The sequence below is a fragment of the Monodelphis domestica genome, chromosome 1 (assembly GCF_027887165.1).
Source record: "Monodelphis domestica isolate mMonDom1 chromosome 1, mMonDom1.pri, whole genome shotgun sequence".
Lineage (NCBI taxonomy): Eukaryota > Metazoa > Chordata > Mammalia > Didelphimorphia > Didelphidae > Monodelphis > Monodelphis domestica.
In genome coordinates this window covers 463,934,758-463,957,884 of record NC_077227.1, presented here as the reverse complement: position 1 = coordinate 463,957,884, position 23,127 = coordinate 463,934,758, and the positions used below count along the sequence as shown (strand labels likewise).

The following is a 23,127-nucleotide window of genomic DNA, read 5'->3' as shown; positions in this document are numbered from 1 at the left end:
CTGGCTGCCTCTGCCAAGGTGCCCTCCCTTACTGACTGCACTTCTGGTCCACACAGTCCCAAAGGCCAAGATGCTCAGAAGGGCTTTAAACATAAGGCTCTGGTTCCCTCTAGTGTCCAAAGGGAGGACACACGGCTGCTACCGCTCCATTAGAATTTAGAGTCTACATACATGGGAGACACAAATCAACCTGAATTTCACATCTTAAACCAAACCAAATTCTATTGCTCTGTCCTATCAGCCCTCACCCTTGCTGGAATTTGTTCCTGTGGGGAGCAGTCTGAAAGGGCTGGTTTCCCACTCAGAAAATGCTGAAGTGTTATCTCTGCACAAAGGAGACATCACAAACACACGCACACATCCCATAGATGATCAAATCTAATGGTAGTGCCGAAAGACAGAAACACTAATGCCTTGTTAATGGAGCTGCGATGTGGTCCAACCATTCGGGAAAGCCATTTGAAATGATGCTAGGAAAGTAACCATGCCCTCTGAGACAGAGATTCATTTGCTAGCCATAAACCCAAAGGAGTCAGTGACAAAAATGAAGGTCTCATATACACCAAAATAGCCATAGCAGCACTTCTCGAGGCAGCAAAATACCAAAAATAGTCATTCTCCTAGGAATGGGGTTGTGGCGTGTGAATGCAATGGGATGGTACTGTGCTTGGTCACTGGCACAATAGTATGCACTTAATAAATCCTTGATGACTGATCAATTACTGCACATAAGAAATGGTAAATGTGAAGAATTCAGAAAAGCCTGGGAAAATTAATGTCAACTGAAACAGAGCAAAGTAAGCAGAACATGGAAAATAACAGGTCATGACTTGTTCAGCCGTTTCAGTTGTGTCTGATTATCTCATTTGAGGGTTTTTTTTTTGGCAAAGATACTAGTAGTTTGCCATTTCCTTCTCTAGCTCATTTTACAGATGAGGAAACTGAGGCAAACAGGGTTAAGCAATGTACTTGCCCAGGGTCATACAGTCAGTAAGTATCTGAGGTAGATTTGAACTCAGGAAGTAGATTCTTCCTGATTCCAGCATTCTATGCACTATGCCACACCCACCTGCCTATGACTATGACAGCGTAACTAGAAACAACAAAAAATACCCTGAAATTGAAAGCTGGATAATAATAATAATAATGTCCACATTCATCATAAAAGAAGAGATGAAAAAATGTAGAAGTGAGGGGCTATGGACATGGAATACTGTACAAAGTGTCAGAGTCAGTTGACATCCTGATAAGTTATGATAAATTGCTTTTTCCCCCTTTCTCTTTAATTCATTGTGTTAATATGTGCCTCTGGATAGGGGAGGTTTTATATATATATATATATATATATATATATATATATATATATATATATATATATATATATATATATATAGAGAGAGAGAGAGAGAGAGAGAGAGAGAGAGAGAGAGAGAGAGAGGAGAAAAGAGAGACAGAGGAGTGGGAGCAGAAAAGAGAGAGACGGGGTGGAGTGAAGGCGATATGAAAGTAAAAGGTAATAAAGAAAAAAAATTTTTTAATCTCATGTTGAGAAGACACACATTGCTTATACTAGAAAAAAGTTTCGGTAGAAAATAAAGAATGGCATTTTTTAAAAACAAGGTCTGCCTCCCTATTGCTTCCCACTGCTGGTCCTCCTTCTTCTTCCACTCCCACAAGCCAAATCAGCTTTGTCCCTCTCCTGTATGATAGATAGCCTTTCAGATATCTGATGACCACTTCTGTTGGCTGACCACTGAGTTCTTTTGACTATTCCTCCCATAACATAGTTTCTAAGCCCAGATGGATAACCTGGAAATCATACTCAAATGTGGCACATTCCTGTCTGATGCATGGAAGGATAAATGTTGCAGAATGGTATGTGTGTACAGTAGACACAAGTGCTCCTTCGATGACCTACTCAGATTCCTCAGAGGTCTGACCACCCCTTTTCAAAGTAACTTGCTCCTCCATATTTCCCACAACTTTCACAATGAACTCTCCTCAGCTGTGACATAGGTGTACAGTGACCCAGGGTTTACATCCCACCGCTGTCCAGGCCTCCAGGAGCAGAGACCAGGAAGGATCAGAAAAAGGGGGTGAAAAGGGGAAAACGTGCATTTTCTAGAATTATAGATTCAGAGGACAGTAGAGCTGGAAAGCCAAAGTCATGTCTCCTCTAAATTTAATGTTCTTATTCTCATCCCTAACCCCAGGATACAACTTTGCCCAGAGCAAAGTTACTTAATCATTGACTGTTGAATTGAGGGCATCTCAGAAATCAATTAGTGCAACTTTTCTCCTTTTACACATGAGGAAACTAAGGCCCAGAGTAGGGGAAGGAACTGGCCCAAGGACACACAGCTACTTAGAGGCAGAACTTGGACTAAACTAGGTGTTCTGACTCAACCCAACTCTTTCTATAACAGGGGTGTCAAACTCAAATAGAAATGGATCCCTATGGGCCATATATATTGACTTAGAAAACCACAAATCAACATTATCTATGCTGTATTGTATCTTTATTTACTTTGTTAAATATTTCCCGATTTTGTTTTAATCTAGTTCTGCTGCCCTTAGAGTTTTGGGGTCATTTGTGGTGTCTGGATATTCACTGCATAACAGGACCACTCACCCCAGACCTGGGGCAAGCAGGATGTTTTGTCTGAATGTCTTCTGACTACATTCATTTCTGTGACTACATTCCCAAGCTATGGAGAAGTTTGGGGCATATTTGACACATTGGATCATATTCACATATTATCACTAAGGCCTTACTTGGCCTGTCTAGGCTCCAGTTTTCTCATCAAAATGAGGGAGTTGGAAGGTCTCTTCCCTCTCTTTATCTATGATCTCATGATGTAATTTTCTTTCTTTTTTCAATTGAACATTTTTATTTAATTAATTTAGAATATTTTTCCATGGTTCCATGATTCATGTTCTTTCCCTCGCCTCCCCGCCCCCTCCAGCCAACATGCAATTCCACTGGGTCTTACATGTATCATTGATCAAGACCCATTTCCATATTATTGATAATTGCACTAGGGTGATCATTTAGAGTCTATATCCCCAATCCTATCCGCATCGACCTTGATGTAATTTTCTGATCTCTCTTAAGGGTTGTAATGGTCAGGCACCATTCATTCAAGATAGTCATCTGCTTCTTCGCCATCTACAAAGAAAGCTCCCCCCAAACCCCTGCCCCCTTCAAATAGCACTGCCAATTCTTTACCTTTCCTGTAGCTCCATGGGACACATACTTGGCACCTTCCCGGCGGGCAATTTCCACCTGTTTGCGAGCAATGCAGGGTCTAGCAAGGGAGGTGCCCAAGAGGTAACGATCTTCATATAAGGCACTAGACTGGACAGCCGGCCAGATGAACTCCTCCACAAATTCCTTACTGATGTCTTCAATGAAAACCTAAGGGATGGAAGCAGCAAAAGCCCAATGGAGAAAACCTGGGCCTAGTCTGAAAGCCTTGCCTTAAAGACGACAGGCACAAAGAACACAATCCAGAACAAAGGTCTAGTGTCAAGTTAGAACAATTTCTGCCCAGAGGTCTGGGGAAATTCCCATAGTGCCTGGAGGTTTGGATCCCAGGGACTAGGATCATCCTTTGAGAGAAGTCATGAAGCAGAGGAGTAAGGCTTCTCTTCTCCAGAGGGCCCCATATGATTGGCTCCCACCCCAATTTCTTCCCTTTCTCTCTGTTGCTTATCTTCCAAAGCAAGATGGGGGTGGGTTTGTCAGTAAATGGGTGGGAGGGAGGAAGACAGACACACAAAAAAGCCCCAAACTAGCAAGAAGTCATTGGGTCTCTCTAGTGGCATCAATTTAAATTCTGGACCTCTAAGCCAAAATTTTAGAAAGGACCCTGGTTTTTCTGCTTACTGCCAAGAGATGATGCCTGTATCCATACTTGGAATGGCTGAGGCTTTAAGTATTAACAAGCAGCCAAAATCTGTGACTTGTCTGCTACCTCCTGTGCCCAGATCCTCCTCATGCCCACCCTCTATGCCCCACCCTTTGCCCAGTTTCCACTTAATGTCTGATCATTACCTTTTTAGCTCCAAGTTTCAATGCCTTCTTCCTGGCCTCTTCAAAGTCCTCCTTCTGTCCAATGTTGGCCTGAAAAACAGAAGTGCAAAGAGACTGTATTAACTTAGGAGTACTCCAAAGGGGGAAAGGATTACCCCTTCAGAAAAAGCAACTGCGTTGTAATATACCCCACCTAGCAAGAAAAGAAGAATCCCCCTATAATAATAGGATGCTCATAACTTTCAAAGCCCTTGCATATCCTTTCCTCATTATAGTCCTTTCAATATCTGTGGGGCAGAATGGAGATTATTATTCCAAATACACCAAATAGATGAGGGAATGTGCTATTTTCCCAGATCTTTATTAAGAGAACTATATTCTATAATGGTTAGGATACTAGACTTGGTGTCAGGAAGACCTGAATCTGAATCACCTTTGAATGAGATGGGGAAGAGAAGAATACTGAGGAAGTCTCCAAAGTTGCCTAGATGACTAGAAGGAAAGTGGCATCTTCAACAGAAATAGAGAAGATAACCTCAAGCACATACTAGTGTGACCCTGGAGAAGTCCCTTAATCTCTCAAGACCTCAGCTTCCTCACCTGTCAAATGAGAGGGTCAGACTTGTTAACCTCTCTTATTCCTTCCAGCTCTAGGTCTATGATCCTATGACCCAGATAAAGATATATGCGATCATTTAGGGAGGAGAGAGAGAGAGAGAGAGAGAGAGAGAGAGAGAGAGAGAGAGAGAGAGAGAGAGAGAGAGAGAGAGAGAGAGAGAGAGAGAGAACACCAATTGCTAAAAGGATCATGAAAGGCTTACTCTAGGGGGTGTTGAAGGAAGTGAGGGATTCAAAGGGGTAGAGCTGGAGGGAGGCCTGGGCTGCTTCCAGAAAAGCTGAATTTTTCCTTCACCAGAAGAAGTCTTCAAGCAGAGAATGGATGTTACATAGAATGTCAAAATGAGGATTCGATCTATGGAGGGTTAGACTAGATTTCTGCTGAATTCTGGGATTCTAATGGCATTCCAAGCAGGGAGTAAAGCCTTGTGAAAAGGCATGAATGCAGGAGATGGAGGCCCAGGTTTGGGGAAATGACAGGAAGGTTAATTTGAATGGAAGGTAGAGTGAAGAACAGAAGAGAGACTGGATGTTGAGAATGCAGTGTAAACCTTAAAATTTCTTAGACTTATAAATGTTGGAAATTTCACCATTGGGAAATTTCATACTTGAAAAATTTCCTACTGATAGTCTATTGGAATGTGAACCCCTTAGGCATGGGAGGGTCCTCCTCCTCCCTTCTTAATATTACTTTAGGACAGAAACCTTTTGCTGAACAATGGAAAGGGCTTTGACCTATGCTTAAGCATAGAACAGGAAGTTCTTTGAGTCATGATTGATTTTAGAATTGATACAATAGAGATACTTGGAATGACAGAACCAGGTCTTGGAACTTCCAATCTCCACCCTGCTCAGGGTAACAGGATTTAGGAAGGGATCCTAGCAGCAAAAGATCAAGATTTAATTATTTGAGAATATGACCTTCAACAGACATGTGCAAAGCCACAGACCTCTGGGCGGTCCTGGGTTAAGCTAGAGCCACCATTGGCACAGGGAAGACATGGACAGTAATTGGTAGGTGTGAGAACTAAGGGGAGGGAACTGAGATGGTTTCCTTAAAGATAGCGGGGTCTGAGGACTAGGGTGGTTGGAGAGGTTTTGCTCTGAGAGGTTGTGCTCTGAGAAGCTTGCTCTGAAGGAAGCTGGAGGTGGAGGCCCCTGAGACTGTTTCTCCATTTTGGTCACGTGAGTGATAGGGACTGATCTCTTTTCTTTGCCTCAGCTATCTAAGGGCTTGGGCCTTTTGGCCCAGCCTAAACAGAGGGGGTATTTAAGCTCTATTCCCTTCTCTCTCTCTCTCTCTCTCTCTCTCTCTCTCTCTCTCTCTCTCTCTCTCTCTCTCTCTCTCTCATACCTTTCTTCCTCCTGTTTGTAATTAAACTCCATAAAAGGTTGACTGCTGACTTGAGTTTTCATTTAGGAATTACATAGCTGAATTCCTTGGCGACCTTAAATTAATATATATCAGTCTTTTAAAGTGATTTCCTTGTCACAGCAGTGAGGAAAAGGTATTGTATATTCCAGATGAGAAATGAGGGAGACTTGAACTAAAATGCCACAAGTAGAGGGAAGTAAGCAGACATGAGAAATATGGTGGAGAGAGAATATACAAGCATTGGTTTGAATGAGATGGGGGGAGAAAAACACTGAGGAAGTCTCCAAAGTTGCCTAGATGACTAGAAGGAAAGTGGCATCTTCAACAGAAATAGAGAAGATAAGAAGAATGAGTTGGGCAGGGGAAGGAGGGAAGGAGAAGATGATGTCTGTTTCTGACATCATCAGAATTTGGAATTATTAGATTATTAAATTTTCATTAAGTTAATTCTTATTAAATTAAATTTGGAATGCCTACAGGTTGGAGAAGGGTATTGGAGACATGGGACTAGACTCAGGAGAGAGACTAGGGCTGGATTTAGAGATCTGGGAGTCATCTGCCTAGAGCTAGTGACTGAATTCATGAGAGTTGATGAGATCCCTAAGAGAAAAGGAAGAAAGAAAAGAAGATGGCCCAGAACAGAGCCTTAGGGGACACCCACTCTCTGCCCCTATCACATCTTATGGCACTTACTCTGTGCATAATCCTTTCTAGTAGAAAAAAATAATAGCTAGCATTTATATATTGCCTTAAGACTTTGCAAAGTGCTTTACAAAAATTATCTCATTTGATCCTTATAACATCCCTATGGGATAGGTGCTGTTATTATTATTCCCATTTTTTTCAGATGAGGAAATGGAGGCAGGTTAATTAAGTGGTAACTCAGTAAATTCTTTGAAGTCAAAAACTACTTTTTCATCACTGAATTCCTAGCACTAAAAATAGTGCCTTATACACAGTAGACACTTGGTAAATATTTGATGAATTAAACAGAATTTAATTCTGCCCTCCATAGTTTTTAAAAAATAGTTGTTGAATGAATGCTGTAAATAAACTCCTAAGTAATTTGGTAAAAAAGGTTGTTTCTTTATTATATTTGTATTGCTAGTACAGAGTACTACCAATCACTTAAATGGTTTTTAATTGATTTGATCCATATCCCCTCCCTGACCAATGACCTAGCTTAGCCCATTGCACATCATTTATTAAGTGATTAATAAATGCTTGAATCACAAATGTTGTGAGTTCCTCAAGGGCAGAGGCTATGTCTTATTTATCTCCATATTTGCCCATATTGTATTCTGTGTAGAGTGTAGAGCAATTTCATTGAATAGGAAATATGCTAGGTTTAAGCTCTACTGGAATCTTCTTCAGAAGCAAAAATATAAAGAATGATTCTTAATTTATGTTGTAGCTTCTAGTGGATTGTAAGCTTCTCTAGGGTAGGAGTTGTTTTTTCATCTTTAGAACTCTACATTTAGTACATGGTAGGTACTTAAATGTCCCACATTTAGTACATGGTAGACACTTAAATGTCCCACATTTAGTACATGGTAAGTAATTAAATGTCTGCTAAATTGAACAGAATTCAATCCAGCTGGAAAGCCCACAGAGATGACTTGACTTGCCCACATAACGAACTGGTGTCAAAGGTAATACTAAAACTAAGGTCTGTTTCTTGGCAGCATATAAGCCAGTAGGTGCTTAGGAATAGAGTCATAATTAGGTCAGGACAACTAGAGCTTTGTCCTAGGGCACTGAATTTAGAGGGTTCCTAATTTAAAGGGTACCAATAGCAGTTAGAATCCTCTAGTCATGTAGAAACAACATTTAACATCTAAATAGACAGAATAATTCATGAAAATAAAAAACTACATGATGAGGGGACAGGATGAACTTCTTATCTATACTTCTCTCTCCTGCTGATGTGACTGCTTCCTCAGCAACAAGATCCAATGTCCAAGAAAGAAAGGTTATGGAAAATTAACTCATACTATGAGGGTATACAAGCAGAAGTCTATACAAAACAAGAAAGAAGGAGAAGGGAGAGCAGGTAACATTTGAACCTCACTCATCTGAAATGGGTCAAAGGAGGAAAGAATACACATACACACTCAACAGAGAAATAGGAGGGAAAGGACAGAAGGGAAAAGGGGGAATAAGAGAGAAGATAGATTAAGAGAGATAGTAGTCCTAAATAAAAACACATTCTAAATAAGGGCATACTCTAGCAGTTCTTTTTTTCCCCATGGCAAAGAATTGTAAACTGAGGGTGTTCCCATTAATTAGGGAATGACTGAACAAGTTATATCATATATAAATGGGATGGAATATGATTGCACTGTAAGAAGTGATCAAGGGAAGATGATTTCAAAGAAACTTGGGTAGACTTGTAAGAACTGGTGCAGGGGACAGCTAGATGGCTCAGAGGATTGAGAACCAGGACTAGAGACAGGAGGTCCTGAGTTCAAATTTGACCTCAGACAAAGACAAGCTATGTGGCCCTGAACAAATCACTTAACTCTCATTGCCTAGCTCTTCTGCTCTGTTGGCTTGCAACCAATATAAAATATTTATTCTAAGACAGAAGGTAAGGGTTTGAAAAAAAAAAGACTGATACAGAGTAAAGTGAGAAGAATCAGGAATTAGAATTAGAATTAGAATTGGAATAAGAGAATCTGGGCTGAAATTCTTTCTTTGCTGCTTAATTTCCCATGTGATTGTGAGTTTTTATTTTCCTCATTTGTAAAATTAAGGGGTTGGAGTAAATTCGAGTGCCATACTTTTTTTTGATATCTTATTTTTAAACTTTAACAAAAGATCATTTCCATGCTTTTCTCTAGTTTTTATTAATTCCATTTGTTTCCAAATGGGAAAAGATGCTTTAAATTTGAATAAGATAACTTGATATTGTCATCACAAGGAGTATACATTCCAAACCTTGGTGGAGATAATGGGGAGATGGCCTGTGAGGTGCTTATATAAATTTGAGGAAACAAAGGCAGAAATCTTCCTTCTTTAACTTTAATCAAACTAGCCAGTCATGGTTAATTTATGTTGTGGTAGTACCATAGTTCTCTATTGAGTTATAACTCAATAATTCTGACTAACTTGGGGGAAAGTTGTCTCAATTAGAGGTTTTGTAAAAGACTGTTCTTTTGCTGGGCTTAGGTCAGCACAGTCTCTCTGAGTTAATAAAATATTGGGTCTTCAGGAGCCTACTTTAATGATTAGTTAGGCCCTGCTTGCAGTTAGCATACACATTGTCTTCAAACATCCATTTGCCCTCTGATAAGTAAAAACTCCCTGATAATTGTATTTGCTCACTTTATTTGCTGGTCTAAACTATCTTCCCCAGGCAAAGCAATGACAGGCTTATCAGGAACTCCTTGGCTTGTTGACTCCCCACTCCAAATAAGGGTGTCCCTTCCCTAGATCCTGACATCTTGCTGCCTGAGTTTTTGGTCCAGTTTTACTGGCTGGATCCTTAGCCTGGTCTCCTGAATGTCTGTGCCCCAGCCAAGGAACTATTCTGAGTTCCTTCTGCCAACAGTATCTGCCTCCCCTTTCCTGCCTTGACTAACCCATCTTATGTATGGTACTTGGCAGCTTCCCCTCCTCTTAGGCTGAACCCTCAGTGCTGGCCATGGAATCATTAGAAAGTTAAGAACTGGAAGGGAACTTCTAGCAATGAATCTCAGACCCAGAAGATTTTCAAAATACATAATACTGGGAGGGCATCTTAAGAAGCATTTACTCCAACCCCCTCATTTTACAAATGAGGAAACTAAGACCCAAAGAGGCAGTGATCCACTCACAATCACATGGGAAATTATAAACAGCAGAGAAAGAATTTCACCCCAGACTCTCTGCTTCCAAATTCAGTGGTTTTGTTTTTCACATTTTCTAGGTCACTAGTTAGTTCAGGTCCAATGCTCACTGAGGTCTAACTTGACAAATATTAGCTCAGTTCTTGTTCCATAAATCCAAATATTCTCAATATGTTACATCTCAATTCATGGGCTTTTATTGTATCTCAGAATCCTGCTTTACTATACTGTAATGAAACAATGTAATAGGTAAGTTGAAAGCTGAACACCAACCACTCTCCACTGTGGCCCTTGGCTAGCTATAAGAGAAATGGAAGGTGGAATCATTTCTGCATCACCAGGCACCAAGAGATGCTGGCAGCGAGAAAGGCTTTGAGAGAACGGGGCATAGGACTGGGCAGCAGTATGGTCCAGAGAGAGCAGAACTTTCTGAGCCTTGGTTTTCCATCTACAAAATGAAGGTTTGGGACTAGATGCTTTCCTAGTTAGGTCCCTTCCAGCTCTGACATTTTCTGTTCTCAGATCTCCTCCTCCTTTATAGCTTCTACTTTCTCTGTCCTAAGACAGCCCCTTCTAGCTCTGATATTTCCTATCCTAAGACAGCCCCCCCTTCCAATTCCTATTTTCTCTGTCCTCGGGCCCCACCCCTTTCCAACTTCTTTTTCTCTGTCCTCAGGTCCCTCCTTCCAGCTTCTACTTTCTCCGTCTTAAGATCCTCCCCAGCTCTGACATTCTGGCATGCTCGGGGCCTTTGCAAGTTTGACATTCTATGTTTTATGTTCTAAATTTCCTCACAGCTCTGATATTATAGGATGTGGCACTCTTGGAGGCAGAGCAGCCCCAGGCTATGCTTCATAGCCTCTATGATTCTCCAGCTACTGACAGCTTGAAAAAGAAAGATTCTAGAGATGAAAGGGAGAAAACGAAAAGATAAAAGTGATTTGCTCAGGAACATTAGGTTTAAGGCAGAGTCTGAGCACCCTACAAGCCTTTGTTCTGGCCCACCCCCAGCTCTCCCCATCCCCAATCTTGGCAGGATTTGTCCTAGCCAAGACTAGGTAAACTTTAATATGGACAGGAAGAGAGGGAGAGAGAGACAAACTGATGTTGACAGAGACAGATTAACGAGGAGATGGATGACACAGCAAATAAATAGACAGACTGAAAGGCTTACCAGGTAGGCAATAACATCATAGCCTTGTTCTTTCAGCCACACCAGGATACAAGACGTGTCCAGGCCTCCGCTGTAGGCAAGAACCACAGTGCCTTTGCCTGACATCTTATCTAGAGAAATCCAGGGAGGGTTAGTGACACTATAGTCAAGGCAGCAAGACAGACTGCTTTGTCTTTGGACCCCAGGGCCCAGTTCAGCTTTTGGCACACAGCAGGCATTTAATACATGCTTACTGATTGATTGTCCTTCTCCTCCTGTAAAGCCAACAACCACTCAGCCTCCTCAGACCACAAGGGCCCTCCCAAGGCCCAGAAAAATGTGACCATGACCTAAAGAGAGGCTACAGGAAGCAGAGACCTGGAGAATCTCCCCTCTCAGGCCTCCCCACCTGCTGCTTAAACTAGCAAATGAGCTGTCCGGCCCCAACTCCCCCTCCCGACCCCAATCCCTCCTCCAGTCCTGGAAGATTGTGATTGGCTCTCTCTCTCTCTCAAGTTCCCCAGGGGACTTTATCTCACAAGCTGAGGCCCTGCAGGAGAAGAAGGTCATTGTCCAGGCAGAGGACAGAACATTCAAATATAATTGGTACCAGTTGAACAGCTTTTAGCTCCCTAGAAGCAGGCGGTGGGGGAGAGAGAGGGTTTAGCACAGTATCTGGCAGGTAGCAATTATTTAATAAATGAGCTATTTCTGCCTATTTATCTCCATGTGTATTTGTAAATATCTATCCATCTCTATTTATCTATGTACATATATATCTATCCACTTACAGCTAGTTCTCTCTGCCTCTATCTATTCACCTATATCTAGCTATCTACCTATATCTATCCATCTATCCACCTGTATTTGTCTATGAATATACGTTATCTATCTGCCTCTATTTGCCTGCCTCTATCTACTGCTCTGTGTGGTTACTGTTCAGCTTCCATCATGTTCAGCCCTGTGACGCTATTTGCCATTTTCTTAGCAAAGATACTAGAGTGGTTTGCCATTTCCTTCTCTAGTTCATTTTAGAGATGAACTAGAACTGAGGCAAACAGGGTTAAGTGACTTGCCAAACAGTCAAACAGCTAGGAGCTGTCTGTGGATACATTTGAACTCAGGAAGGTAAAAAAGTGGGTGGGGATTGAGAGGGCATTACAAATTGCAATTTTGGGTTCAACTGGGAATTCTCTTAGACTTAGATATTTTCTAGCTCTAGAAAAATTTGTGAAGAGTATCTTCTTGAGGATAGAAAATGCCATGAAATTAGCACATGAGCACAGAGCTTAGAATAGAAGGACCTGTGTTCCGATCTCAGCTTTGCTCCTCACTATCTGTGGGCAGATAACCTCATTTCCTGGGCCTCAGGAAAGTGATCCCCAAGGTCCTTCCCAGTTCTAAATCTTCCCAGTGCTTAGAGGCTGTGGTATCCTAGCTCAGGAATGTCTTTCCTCATGGTTGATTGATCTCTACTTTGCAGAGACAGAGGCAGGTCAGGTGACTGCAAGGGAGAATGTGAACAGGGGCCTCCTAGAAACTAATCCCTTTTGAGCAGTATGGGACTGGGCTACAAATCAAAGGCTGGTTGGACCAAAAGAGGCTCTACTCCCTCCAGGGCATGGTCTCATTCATGTTAAGATTTATTGAACAGTTTCCTTAACACTACTCCATGAGGCAGACAGTGCCAGTATTATTGTCTCCATTTTATGGATGAAGAAACTGAGGCTCAGAGAGGAAAGGTGATTTGTTGGATGTCACAGTTACGAAGTTTTGGAGCCAGCATTTGAAAGTGGATTTTCTTAGGTTGAATCCAATATTCTTTCTATTATTCTAGCTTTAGAGTCTGTCATGCCCAGCTTGGGGGGGGGGGGGGTTAAGGGACACAAGGGCTGGAGGTAAGTAAAGATGAGGGAATTGATGGGATCAGGACAGCAAGTGGTTAATTGTGAGAACTGAGTGGACTACACTGACTCCATCTTGTGACCTAATTCTGGAATTAGCTCAGTTCCCTTTGCATTCAATGATCCGTTCAATATTTTATTCAATGATCTAGTCCAAATTCTGTGTTTGACAAAAGTTTATTCAATTGTGGGAATTGGGAGAAAACTTTATTGCATTGTTTGAACCTAACCCTGCACGGCTACGAAACTGGACTACCTGTTCCTGCTGCTTAAAGACCCTTAATTAAGGACCAGGTTATGTTGACCAGAAAGGAGGTCAGAGCCCAAGACTGAGGCAAGGAGTTTGTTTTTTAAAACCTTCCCTTACTTCTTAGAATCAATACTGTCTATTGGTTCCAAGGCAGAAGAGCAGTAAAGGCTAGGTAGGCAATGAAGTGACTTGTCCAGGGTCACACAGCTAAGAAGTATCTGAGGATAGGTTTGAACCTAGGACCTCCCATCTCTAGGCCTGGCTCTCAATCCATTGAGCCACCCAGCTCCCCCCAGGAGTTTTCTTATAATTGTCCATCTCAATACATATCTGGCCCAGATCAAACTGCTTAACCATCTCTGAGTGGGGAGAGGGAAGGGAGGGAGGGAGACGGATTGGAATTTATAATTTCAGAAAACTGATGCTGAAAATTATTATTGCATTTAATTGGGAAAATAAAACATCTTTGAATCTTAAAAAATAATTGTACATCCCAAACAACCTATATGTCTTCTCTGAAAACTGGCCCCATATTGACCCTTCCTTCAGTTATGGTTTCCATGGTCCTTTGGCTATGTTTTATAGGCACTTGGGGGGAGTAGGACACCTTTTCCCCCCCAGAATTCAGGAACTTGTACCTGTTCATTCTCCCCCTCCCATCTTGGAATCTTTCCCTCTATTAGACTGGATTACCTAAAGTTTCCTTTTAATTAACTGGTCTAATTTGATTGCTTTTCAATGAATAAAAAAGTCTGTCTCCCTCTGTATATGGAGGCTGGTCCAAAGCTGAGGAAGTCTGGCCCCGATTTGCTGGGCAAATGGCACACACTACTTAATAAATGGTTGCGTTTAGAAGATCAAGCCCTTGTCTCCCCAGTCATTTCGTCTTCACTCATTACAGGGACCTGGTGCAAGAGCTGGAAGATCACTGAGTGCAGCTTTCAGCCAGGGGAAGACACTGGATATAACCAGAAGGAATTAGGGAGGGGGATTTGTAACCGCCAGTCCAGGGAGTCCATGGAGGATCACCTGGCTCGCACACATCCTTATCACACATTTCCACGTTCATTATTTCTGTTAATCCTCACAGCAATACTGTGATGTAAGTAGGGCAAGCGTTCTCACAGCCATTTTATAGAGACACTCAGGCTCAGAAAGGCTAAGAGATTTGAGTAAGTTCAGATGAAGTGGGTTTGGGGAGAGACCAGGACTAGAACCGGGGTCTTTTGGCTCTTAGGACTCCCCACTCTACCACAGAGTAGAAGATTCACTGAACATTTTCATTGGCCAGATCCGGAACTCTCTCCTTCCTCACCTCCAACTTCGGACTTCCTTTGAATCTCAGCTAAAATCCCACCTTCTGCAAGAAGCCGTTTCCAGTTTTTAATCTTAGTATCTCCCCTCTGAGATTATCCCACTGTATAGCATATATGTCTTGTTTGTACATAGTTGTTTGCATACTGTCTCCTGCATTAGACTGAGCTCCTTGAGAGCAGGGCACTGTTTTGGCCTTTCATTGTATCCACAATGCTTAGTCTGGCACACAGTAGGTGCTTAATAAATGCTTGTTAGTTGACTGACAAATGGGGTGGCTAAGTAGCACAGTAGATAGAGCACCAGGACTGAAGTTGGGAAGTCCTGGGTTCAAATCTGGCGTCCAAAACTTCTGAACTGTGTGACCCTGGACAAATCATTTCATTCTCATTACCTAGCCCTTGCCCTTCTGTCTGAGAATTGATACTACAACAGAAGGTAAGGGTTTTTTAAAAAACTGATTGACAAACAATGCAGCCATAAAAACCACTAGAATCTCCAGAATGACCAACTGTTTTTCATAGAATGGTCTTGAACCCTGCAGAGAACAGTGCGGCACAATGGAAAGGATATTGAAGTCGGGCACTGAGTTTTGATTCCCAGCCCTGCCTCTGAATACCCGTGTGACTTTGGGTAAATCTTTGAATCAGTTTCCTGATCTGAAAAACGAGAGGGATTAATTAGGTAACCTCTGAGGTCCTTTCCAGATCGAATTCTGCTTCTACTTCTTTCATCCTAGTTGTGGTATATATATATATATATATATATATATATATATATATATATATATATATATATATATATATATATATACGTATATATATATATATACATTAGTGTACCTATGTGTGCATTTGTCTGTGCTGATCTATTTACATGCTTATGTGTATCTGCATCATGTGTACATGTCTGTGTCTACATGGAACGGTGGCTGTTGCTTTTGTTCAGACTTTTTCATAGACTGAGGCCAGATTTGAACCCAGGACTTGTCTCTAGGCCTGGCTCTCTATCCACTGAGCCACCTAGCTTAGTGCCCAACTCTTCAGGACCCCATCTGGGGTTTTCTTGGCAAAGAACCAAAATGGTTGGATAGTTCCTTCTCCAGCCCATTTTACAGATGAGAAAAGTGAGGCAAACAGGATTAAGTGACCTGCCCAGTGGTTGAGGTCAGATTTGAACTCTAGAAGATGCATCTTCCTGACTCCAGGCCCAGTGCTCTATACATTGCACCATCTGACTGCCCATATCGACTTGGACACATTTATATATATATATATATTTTTTTTTTGGTAGTTTGTAGTTTATAAGTTAAGAGACTGTATAAGTCATCTAATCTTGTTCTCTGATTTTACAGATGGGAAACTGAGGTTCAGGAAAGAGAAGTGACTTGTCTGAGGTCATCTAGATGGCAAGCTGGAATTTGAACTCACCTATTTATTCTGACTTCGATTCAGAGAGCATTCCCTGCTCCTTTTCAGCTGGTCAGATGTGTCTGCTTGGAAGGAGGAGACAGCCAGCAAGCACAGAAAACCCAGGGGCAGTCTGAGAAAGTGATGCAAATATCTTGGGGATTGCATCATGGGAGCTCCAGTAGTCCCCCAGGGCAGACTGTTCAGAAGCAGAGCTGGGCTCCTGTCTTCTGCATCTGCAGGGCAGGATTCAGCCTGCTTGGCATCCATCCACCCATCAATCAAGGCTCTCTCCTCTTTGTCCATCCCTAGCAGGGGCTACACCAAGCTTTCTGGAAAGGCAGGGGACAGACGGGGATCTAAGAGCCTGTTCACAAGATCTAAGGGCTGCAAGCTGAGACGAGACATTCTCCAGAACTCAAAGGCAAAAAGCCCAAACACTGCTGCAGGTGAATTGCCAGGTGTGCAGTCCTAACAGTCAACATTCAACAGACTTCTACTAAGCACCTACTATGTGCCAGGGAGTGTGGATACAAAGACAAAAAACAAATAACAGGGGCAACTGGATGGATCAGTGGACAAAGAGCCAAGCCCAGAAATGGGTTTGACCTGGGTTCAAATCTGGCCTCAGAGACTTCCTAGCTGGGTGCCATCCTTCCCTCCCCCCAATTGCCCAGCCCTTACCATTATTCTGTCTTAGAACTGATACTGAGTCTCAATTCTAAGATAGAAAGTAAAGTTTTAAAAAAACCACAATTATTTAGCACTTATATAGATTTGCAAAGCACTTAGCATATGTGAATATGTTAGATCCCCATGACAACCCTATGAAGTAGATGCTATTATTCTCCCAATTTTACAGATGAGGAAATTGAGGCACAGAAGGTCTAAGTTGCCTTGCCCAGATGCATACCACTAGGGAGTATCTAAGGGGGGGATCTGAAGTCAGGTGCTCCTCTATTTTGTCCATGATGCAACCTGCCTGCCCTCAAAGAGCTTCCATTTGAAATTTAAGCATAATATGGATATGTACGTAAGTAATATAAATATATATGACAGACCCTGCATATAACATATAATATATAGTAGATAATACTATATCGTACCATAGTATATATGATATCTGCATATATAATATAAAAATATAGCATACACACAAAAAATATGGACCCTCCGTTTGACTTCTGAATTTTTTTTTAACCTTTAGTCTTAGAATCAATGCTACTTATTGGTTCCGAGGCAGAAGAATGGTAAAGGGTAGGCAATGGGGGTTAAGTGACTTGACCAGGGTCACACAGCTAGGATGTGTCTGAGGTCAGATTTGAACCAGGACTTCCTGTTACCAGGTCTTGCTCTCAATCCACTGAGCCACCCAACTGCTCCCATTGGCTTCTGTTCTTTTCCCTACTAGCTTTAACCTAGGCAAACTCAAAGCTTCCATGTTCTCTGTATCCTCAGACAGGGGTCTTATGAGGACATCAGGGGTGACATGTAAGACTTTACTCTAGTGGGAAAAGGAGCAACAAAGACCTTGGGCTCTGGCATGACCTCTTGGCACAGCCATAAACCAGCCATTTTTGTGCCTGAGACCAGCAGAATGAAATAAATATTAGAGAAGTTTCAGGGAGAAAGGAAGTCCAGTCTGGGGAAGAGTTCTAATTCAGGTCTGGCTACTAGAGGGAGGAAGCACATACCATCTAGTAGCCTCCAATTTTAGGTAGTCTTACTGACTAGATACTTTTTGTTTGAAGCTGCAGAAGTCCTGCCAATGCTATTAGCACTCTATATTGAGTGCCCTGCAGCAAAGCCCAAGTCACCGGCTTCCAGCCTAGCTATATGACATGGCCTCAGTTATCTTGCTGGAGGACCTTCTAAGCTTAACAAAACTAGTTTAGCTTTGAGCTGAGCCCCTATAGAAGGCTGGATCTGGTCTTTTCTGTACCACTGTACCATGTTGCCCCAGCCAGAACAAACTTAGAAGGCTCAATTTAGAGGGTGCAGCAGGATAGAAACAGTAGAGCAAGTAGTAGAGTAAAAACAGAAAGCTACCAAAGATCAGAGTAAGTGAACTCTTCATCTGTTCCACTCTACTTCTTCCCCTCATCTAAGGGCAAACTTCCTGAAGCTTGAGGACACAAAAATTCCTCGTCTGTGCCAAGGGTCCTAGGTACAAATATTTTTAGTTAGTTTAGAATTCTCTTGTGAGTTTGAACCATGCCATCAACTAATTACATGACCGGGGACAGATTAAAGCTCCCCAAGCCTCAATTTCCTTATTTATAAAATGGGGCTCTGAATCCCTGCTAGAGTCTAGATGCAGGAGTTGTTGCAAGAACTAAATGAGATGATGGATACCGCAAAGCAAAGTGCTGGTCTAAGCATTTCCGAATTTTCCTTAGGCTATCCCAGTCTCTCTTGGGCTATCTCAGTCTCTCTTGGACTTCCCAGAAAGCTTCCCAGCCTCTCCTCAGCAGCCCTGCTTTTCTTCTCTGGCTAGAGCAGGGAAGGCTAAAATGACCATAACTATTCACCACAGGCTTCCAATTCTTTTTTTTTTAAACCCTCACCTTCCATCTTGGAATCAATACTGTATATTGGTTCCAAGGCAGAAGAGTGGTAAGGGCTAGACAATGGCGGTTAAGTGACTTGCCCAAGGTCAGCTGGGAAATGTCTGAGGTCAGATTTGAACCCAGGATCTCCCGTCTCTAGGACTGGCTCTCAATCCACTGTGCTACCCAGCTGTCCACCAGGCTTCCTATTCTTGAAGATGGATATGGTTATGGAATAAGGGAGGAAAGGAATGGCTAGGTTGGTGCTGAGTTTGGGTGGAGGGATCAGGAAGAGCCATGTGCACACTTTAAAAAAATTTAACTTAAGAAAATTTCTAGGGGTCAGCTAAGTGGCTCAGTGGATTGAGAGCCAGGTCTAGAGTTGGGAGGTCCTGGGTTCAAATCAGACCTCAGACACTTCCCAGCTATGTGACTCTGGGCAAGTTACTTAACTCCCATGGACTAACCCTCCCTCTTCTGCCTTAGAACCAATACAAAGTGTTGATTCCAAGACGGAAAGTAAATGTTTTAAGAGAAAAAGAAATTCTAAATGAACAAATCATAGTTCACTGATAAACAAGTAAGAAGGGTTATTTTCAGGAAAAAGGGCCCAACTCTTCTTTTTTTAGTTGGAACTATCAATAAATTTATTTATTTATTCATTTTAGTTTTAAAAATTTTCTTTCATGGTTACATGATTCTTGTTGTCTCCCTCCCCTCTTCTGTAATTGGCAAGCAATTCCACTGGGTTATACATCTATTATCACTCAAATCCTATTTCCATATTATTCATTTTTGTAATAGAGGCATCTTTTAAAACCCCAACCCCAAATCATATACCCACAGAAACAAGTGATAAATCATGTTTTCTTCTACATTTCTACTCCCACAGTTCTTTCTTTAGTTGTGGATAGCATTCTTTCTCCTAAGTCTGAGGGCCTACTTCTTAAGTGAGTCCATGTTCTTATTATGCTCTTATCCCAGAGGCAGGATGGTAGAACCTTGGGAGACCCAAAGTGGGCCAAACCAAAGCTATGCCCCATCCAAGACAGATGGAAAAAGAAAAAAAGGCATTGCCTTGTCAACCTTTGCCAGAGGCCAGGTGAGAAAATCTCTAGGCCCCCCATCCCAGAGAGTGGAAACAATCAAAGCTAGTGTTTACATAGAATTTGAAAGTTTTGTACAAGAATATTCATAGCTGCACTCTTTGTGGTGGCCCAAAATTGGAAAATGAGGGGATGTCCTTCAATTGGAGAATGGCTGAACAAATTGTGGTATATGTTGGTGATGGAGTACTATTGTGCTCAAAGGAATAATCAAGTGGAGGAATTCCATGGAGACTGGAACAACCTCCAGGAAGTGATGCTGAGTGAGAGGAGCAGAACCAGGAAAACATTGTACACAGAGACTGATACACTGTGGTACAATCTATCTCCATTAGTGTCAATGCAATGTCCCTGAACAATCTGCAGGGATCTAGGAGAAAAAACACTATCCACAAGCAGAGGACAAACTGGGGGAGTAAAAATTCCAAGGAAAAGCAACTGCTTGACTACAGGGGTTGAGGGGACATGTCTGAGGAGAGACTCTAAATGAACATGTTAATGCAAATACCAACAACATGGAAATGGGTTCGAATCAAGAACACATGTGAAACCCAGTGGAATTGTGAGTCGGCTATGGGGGGGAGAGGAAAAGAAAATGATCTTTGTCTCCAATGAATAATGTTTTGAAATGACCAAATAAAATATTGTTTAAAAAAAAAAGAATTTGAAGGTTTAAAAGTTGCTTCCCATACATTGTCTCATCTAGAACCTCATGACCACCTTATGAGGTAAGTGCTATTATTATTCCCATTTTGTAGAGGAAATGGAGACTGAGAGAACTTAAGTGACTAGCCCAGGATTATTTAGCTAATAAAATACCAGAGGCTGGATTTGAATCTATATCACTTAGGTGGCACAGTGGAAAGAGATGGACTTGGTGTCAGAAAAATCTGATTTCAAATCATTAGACATCTACCAGCTATATGACCTTGGGCAAGTCACATTGACTTTCTCAGCCTCAGTTTCCTCATCTGAAATATAAGGGATGATAATAGTACCTTCCTCACAGGGCTGTTTCTAGGATCAAATGATGGAAACTGCTTTGCAAGTCTTAAGGACATTATTATTATTATTATTATTATTATTATTATTATTAGCCCTAGAGCTGGTACTTTCTCTAGGATGATATGTTGCCTTTTACTAAGAAGACTTTGGGCACTGGGTACTACTCTTTCTACATTTTCATTCCTCCCTTATCCTCCCTGTTTATTCTATGCATCCATCTTTAGGCAGATAACTGATGGGGCAGGGAGCAGTTGTAGATTGGAAGCCAGCTCAGCCCAACTCAGCCCAAAGGCGTCCCTCAAACCCACAGGCACACTGTTTTCTCGGGCACACCGTTAGTTAGGGATGGGAGAGGTATTTCCTCTCTTTCACAATGTTTTCAAACTCCATCTCCAAACACTTGTCCTTAGGGGCCAAAGACCACAGAAATTCAGACTGGGGAAAACCCCCTTGGGGTGGGGACCTTTCCTCCTTTCTTGGGTGGCTCCCATATCCTTTTTTATAGTTTCCCTGTGCCAGCTCTTTTGGGAAGTAGCAAAAGAGGGTGGGAGGGAGTTCCTCAACTTTGCCAAGCAGGAAACTAGGGATGGAAGAAGGAGGGATGGTCCCTAGCAGTCTCCAGTCCAGACAGGGCCACTCTGTACTCACTCAGAACCCTGACCCAGTCGCCAAGGTCTAGCAGGAAGGAGGCTGGGTGGCTCCCTGGAAGGTTCAGCAGGAAAAGGAGGGGGCGAAATGGCGCTCAGGGAAAGGTCTGTTTTCGGAGCTAGAGCAGGGCTCAGGGTCCAGGGCTCGAACAGTCCAGGCTCATCCTTCCTAAGGACTCAGGGCACTTGGCACTTTTCAGACCACTGTGTGGGCAGGGACTAAAATTCACTGTGCCGGTACACCTCATGCACTCAACTCACAGCTTTAATTCAGGAGTGAGCATGGGACAGGTTAGCATTTTAAGAGGGTTTCTCTCTTCTTGCCTCAGCCTGCTAGGTCTAAGGTCTTTACAGCTCTGCCTCCTAGCAGGGTGGTTTCTTTTAGCCGAGACTAAACTCTCCCTGCCCTCACCAAGCTGACCTTTATCTCTTCTTGATTACCCCTGTTCCGTCTTTCTTCTCTGTTTTTTTTTCTTTTTTTTTCTCTCTCCCTCATCTCTGCTCTGGGGCTTAAGACTTATGTGATCTTGGGAAAGTTCCTCAACCAAAATGGGCCTCAGTTTCCTTATCTGCAAAATGGGGACGGTAATACCTTACAGGACTCTCGAGAGATGAGAACTTTGCAAACTTTAGCCACGTGGCCTAGTATTATTATCCTTCCGATCTCAACTGCTCTCCGAAGTGCAATGCCTGGCACATTTGTTTGTTTTGTTTTGTTTTGTTTTAATTGACCTGTGATTTTCCGGGCATAGGAAGCAGCTGGTGAATATCTTCCTCTACCAGGGCAAATCTGCACCTCATTTGCTTCCAAAGTGACCTGGGAGCACTCAGGTCTAAGTGACTTTAAAGCAGCCCAGCTGTTCAAAGGCAAAACTAGAACCCCGGGCTTCCTCAATCCAAGGCCAGCGCTCTCTAGATACTACGCCACGCCACCAGTCGCCCGGCACATTCGTAGTACCTGCTGAACAATATTCCATGAATTTGAATTTTGCTTCTCTTTTCTCGGAACCGATCTTCTCCCCATGTCGCTGTTCGTCTCCTTTCCCCCTCCCCAGACCCTGTAAGGTCTTTCCCTCTAGGTCTGGCCCTAGAGTGTCCTCCTCCCCTGAGCCGGACCAGAGAACCAGTCTGGTGGCCACAGTGAGACCGTCAGAGGCGCTGGGAGAAGACTGACCCGGCCTCTTTTCCCCAAGAAATCAAGCCGGAGGCAGCGGGGCATCAGCATGGAACCCTGGTTAGCACCCCGTGCCCTCCTTACCGGTGCTTGATGAAGCTGGAGGAGTCCGACCCGCAGCACAGAGGAGGAAGCTGGATTCGTTCCCTGTGCTCATCTCCTGCGCTATAAGAACTACAGGCTCCCCCCTTCCCCCACCTTCTGTGAGGCGCGGCCCCCTTTCCCCCCACCCAGCGGGAAGTGGCTGGAGGAGGGGGCAGGGGGCGGTACCCGACGTAGAGGTGGCGCACACCTCGGGCCCCGCCCCAACCCATTCATTCACTGCTTTACCCGCTCTCCTTGGATGCTTGGCAGACCTACACTCTGGGCACCGTTCCCTAGGGCCGCCGGCCACGCCCTCCTCGCTTCCCGGGACCTGTTCCTCCGCAGCTCCCAGCTGCTCTCTCGAACCCCAGGCTAGTCGGGAAGGGTGAATCCAACTGTGTTTAGCCTGGAAGGCGCCTCATAAAAACAAGCTCTGCTTGAGCAAAGTACGGGGGTGGGGGTGGGGTTGGGGGTGGGGGTGGGGATTGGGAAGAGGAAGGGTGCTGGAAGCGGAAGGCTCTGACCCGAGCACATTCTTGTCCTGCGTTGGCCAGACGGAAGGCTATGGTAATAGCCTCCTTTCTAATTGGTCTCCCAGATTCCATTCTCTCCAACATCAGAGCATCCATCCTAAATCCAGCAGCTTAATAAATATTCTAAACGCACAAGTCCT

At 43.0% G+C, this 23,127-nt stretch overlaps 1 protein-coding gene across 1 annotated transcript in view; it reads right to left on the bottom strand.

Annotated features, from left to right (window-relative positions):
* Positions 1-22,877, bottom strand: part of ASS1 (argininosuccinate synthase 1) — an 85,143-nt gene extending 62,266 nt beyond the window's left edge. The window contains exons 1-4 of the mRNA XM_001364654.5: positions 22,455-22,877; positions 11,034-11,143; positions 4,058-4,126; positions 3,230-3,418 (exon numbers count right to left, since the gene is read on the bottom strand). Coding sequence (XP_001364691.2) covers positions 3,230-3,418; positions 4,058-4,126; positions 11,034-11,143; positions 22,455-22,527 — 441 coding nt within the window. The 5' untranslated portion in view covers positions 22,528-22,877. The remainder of the gene's footprint in view (positions 1-3,229; positions 3,419-4,057; positions 4,127-11,033; positions 11,144-22,454) is intronic.
* Positions 22,878-23,127: the final 250 nt, after the last annotated feature.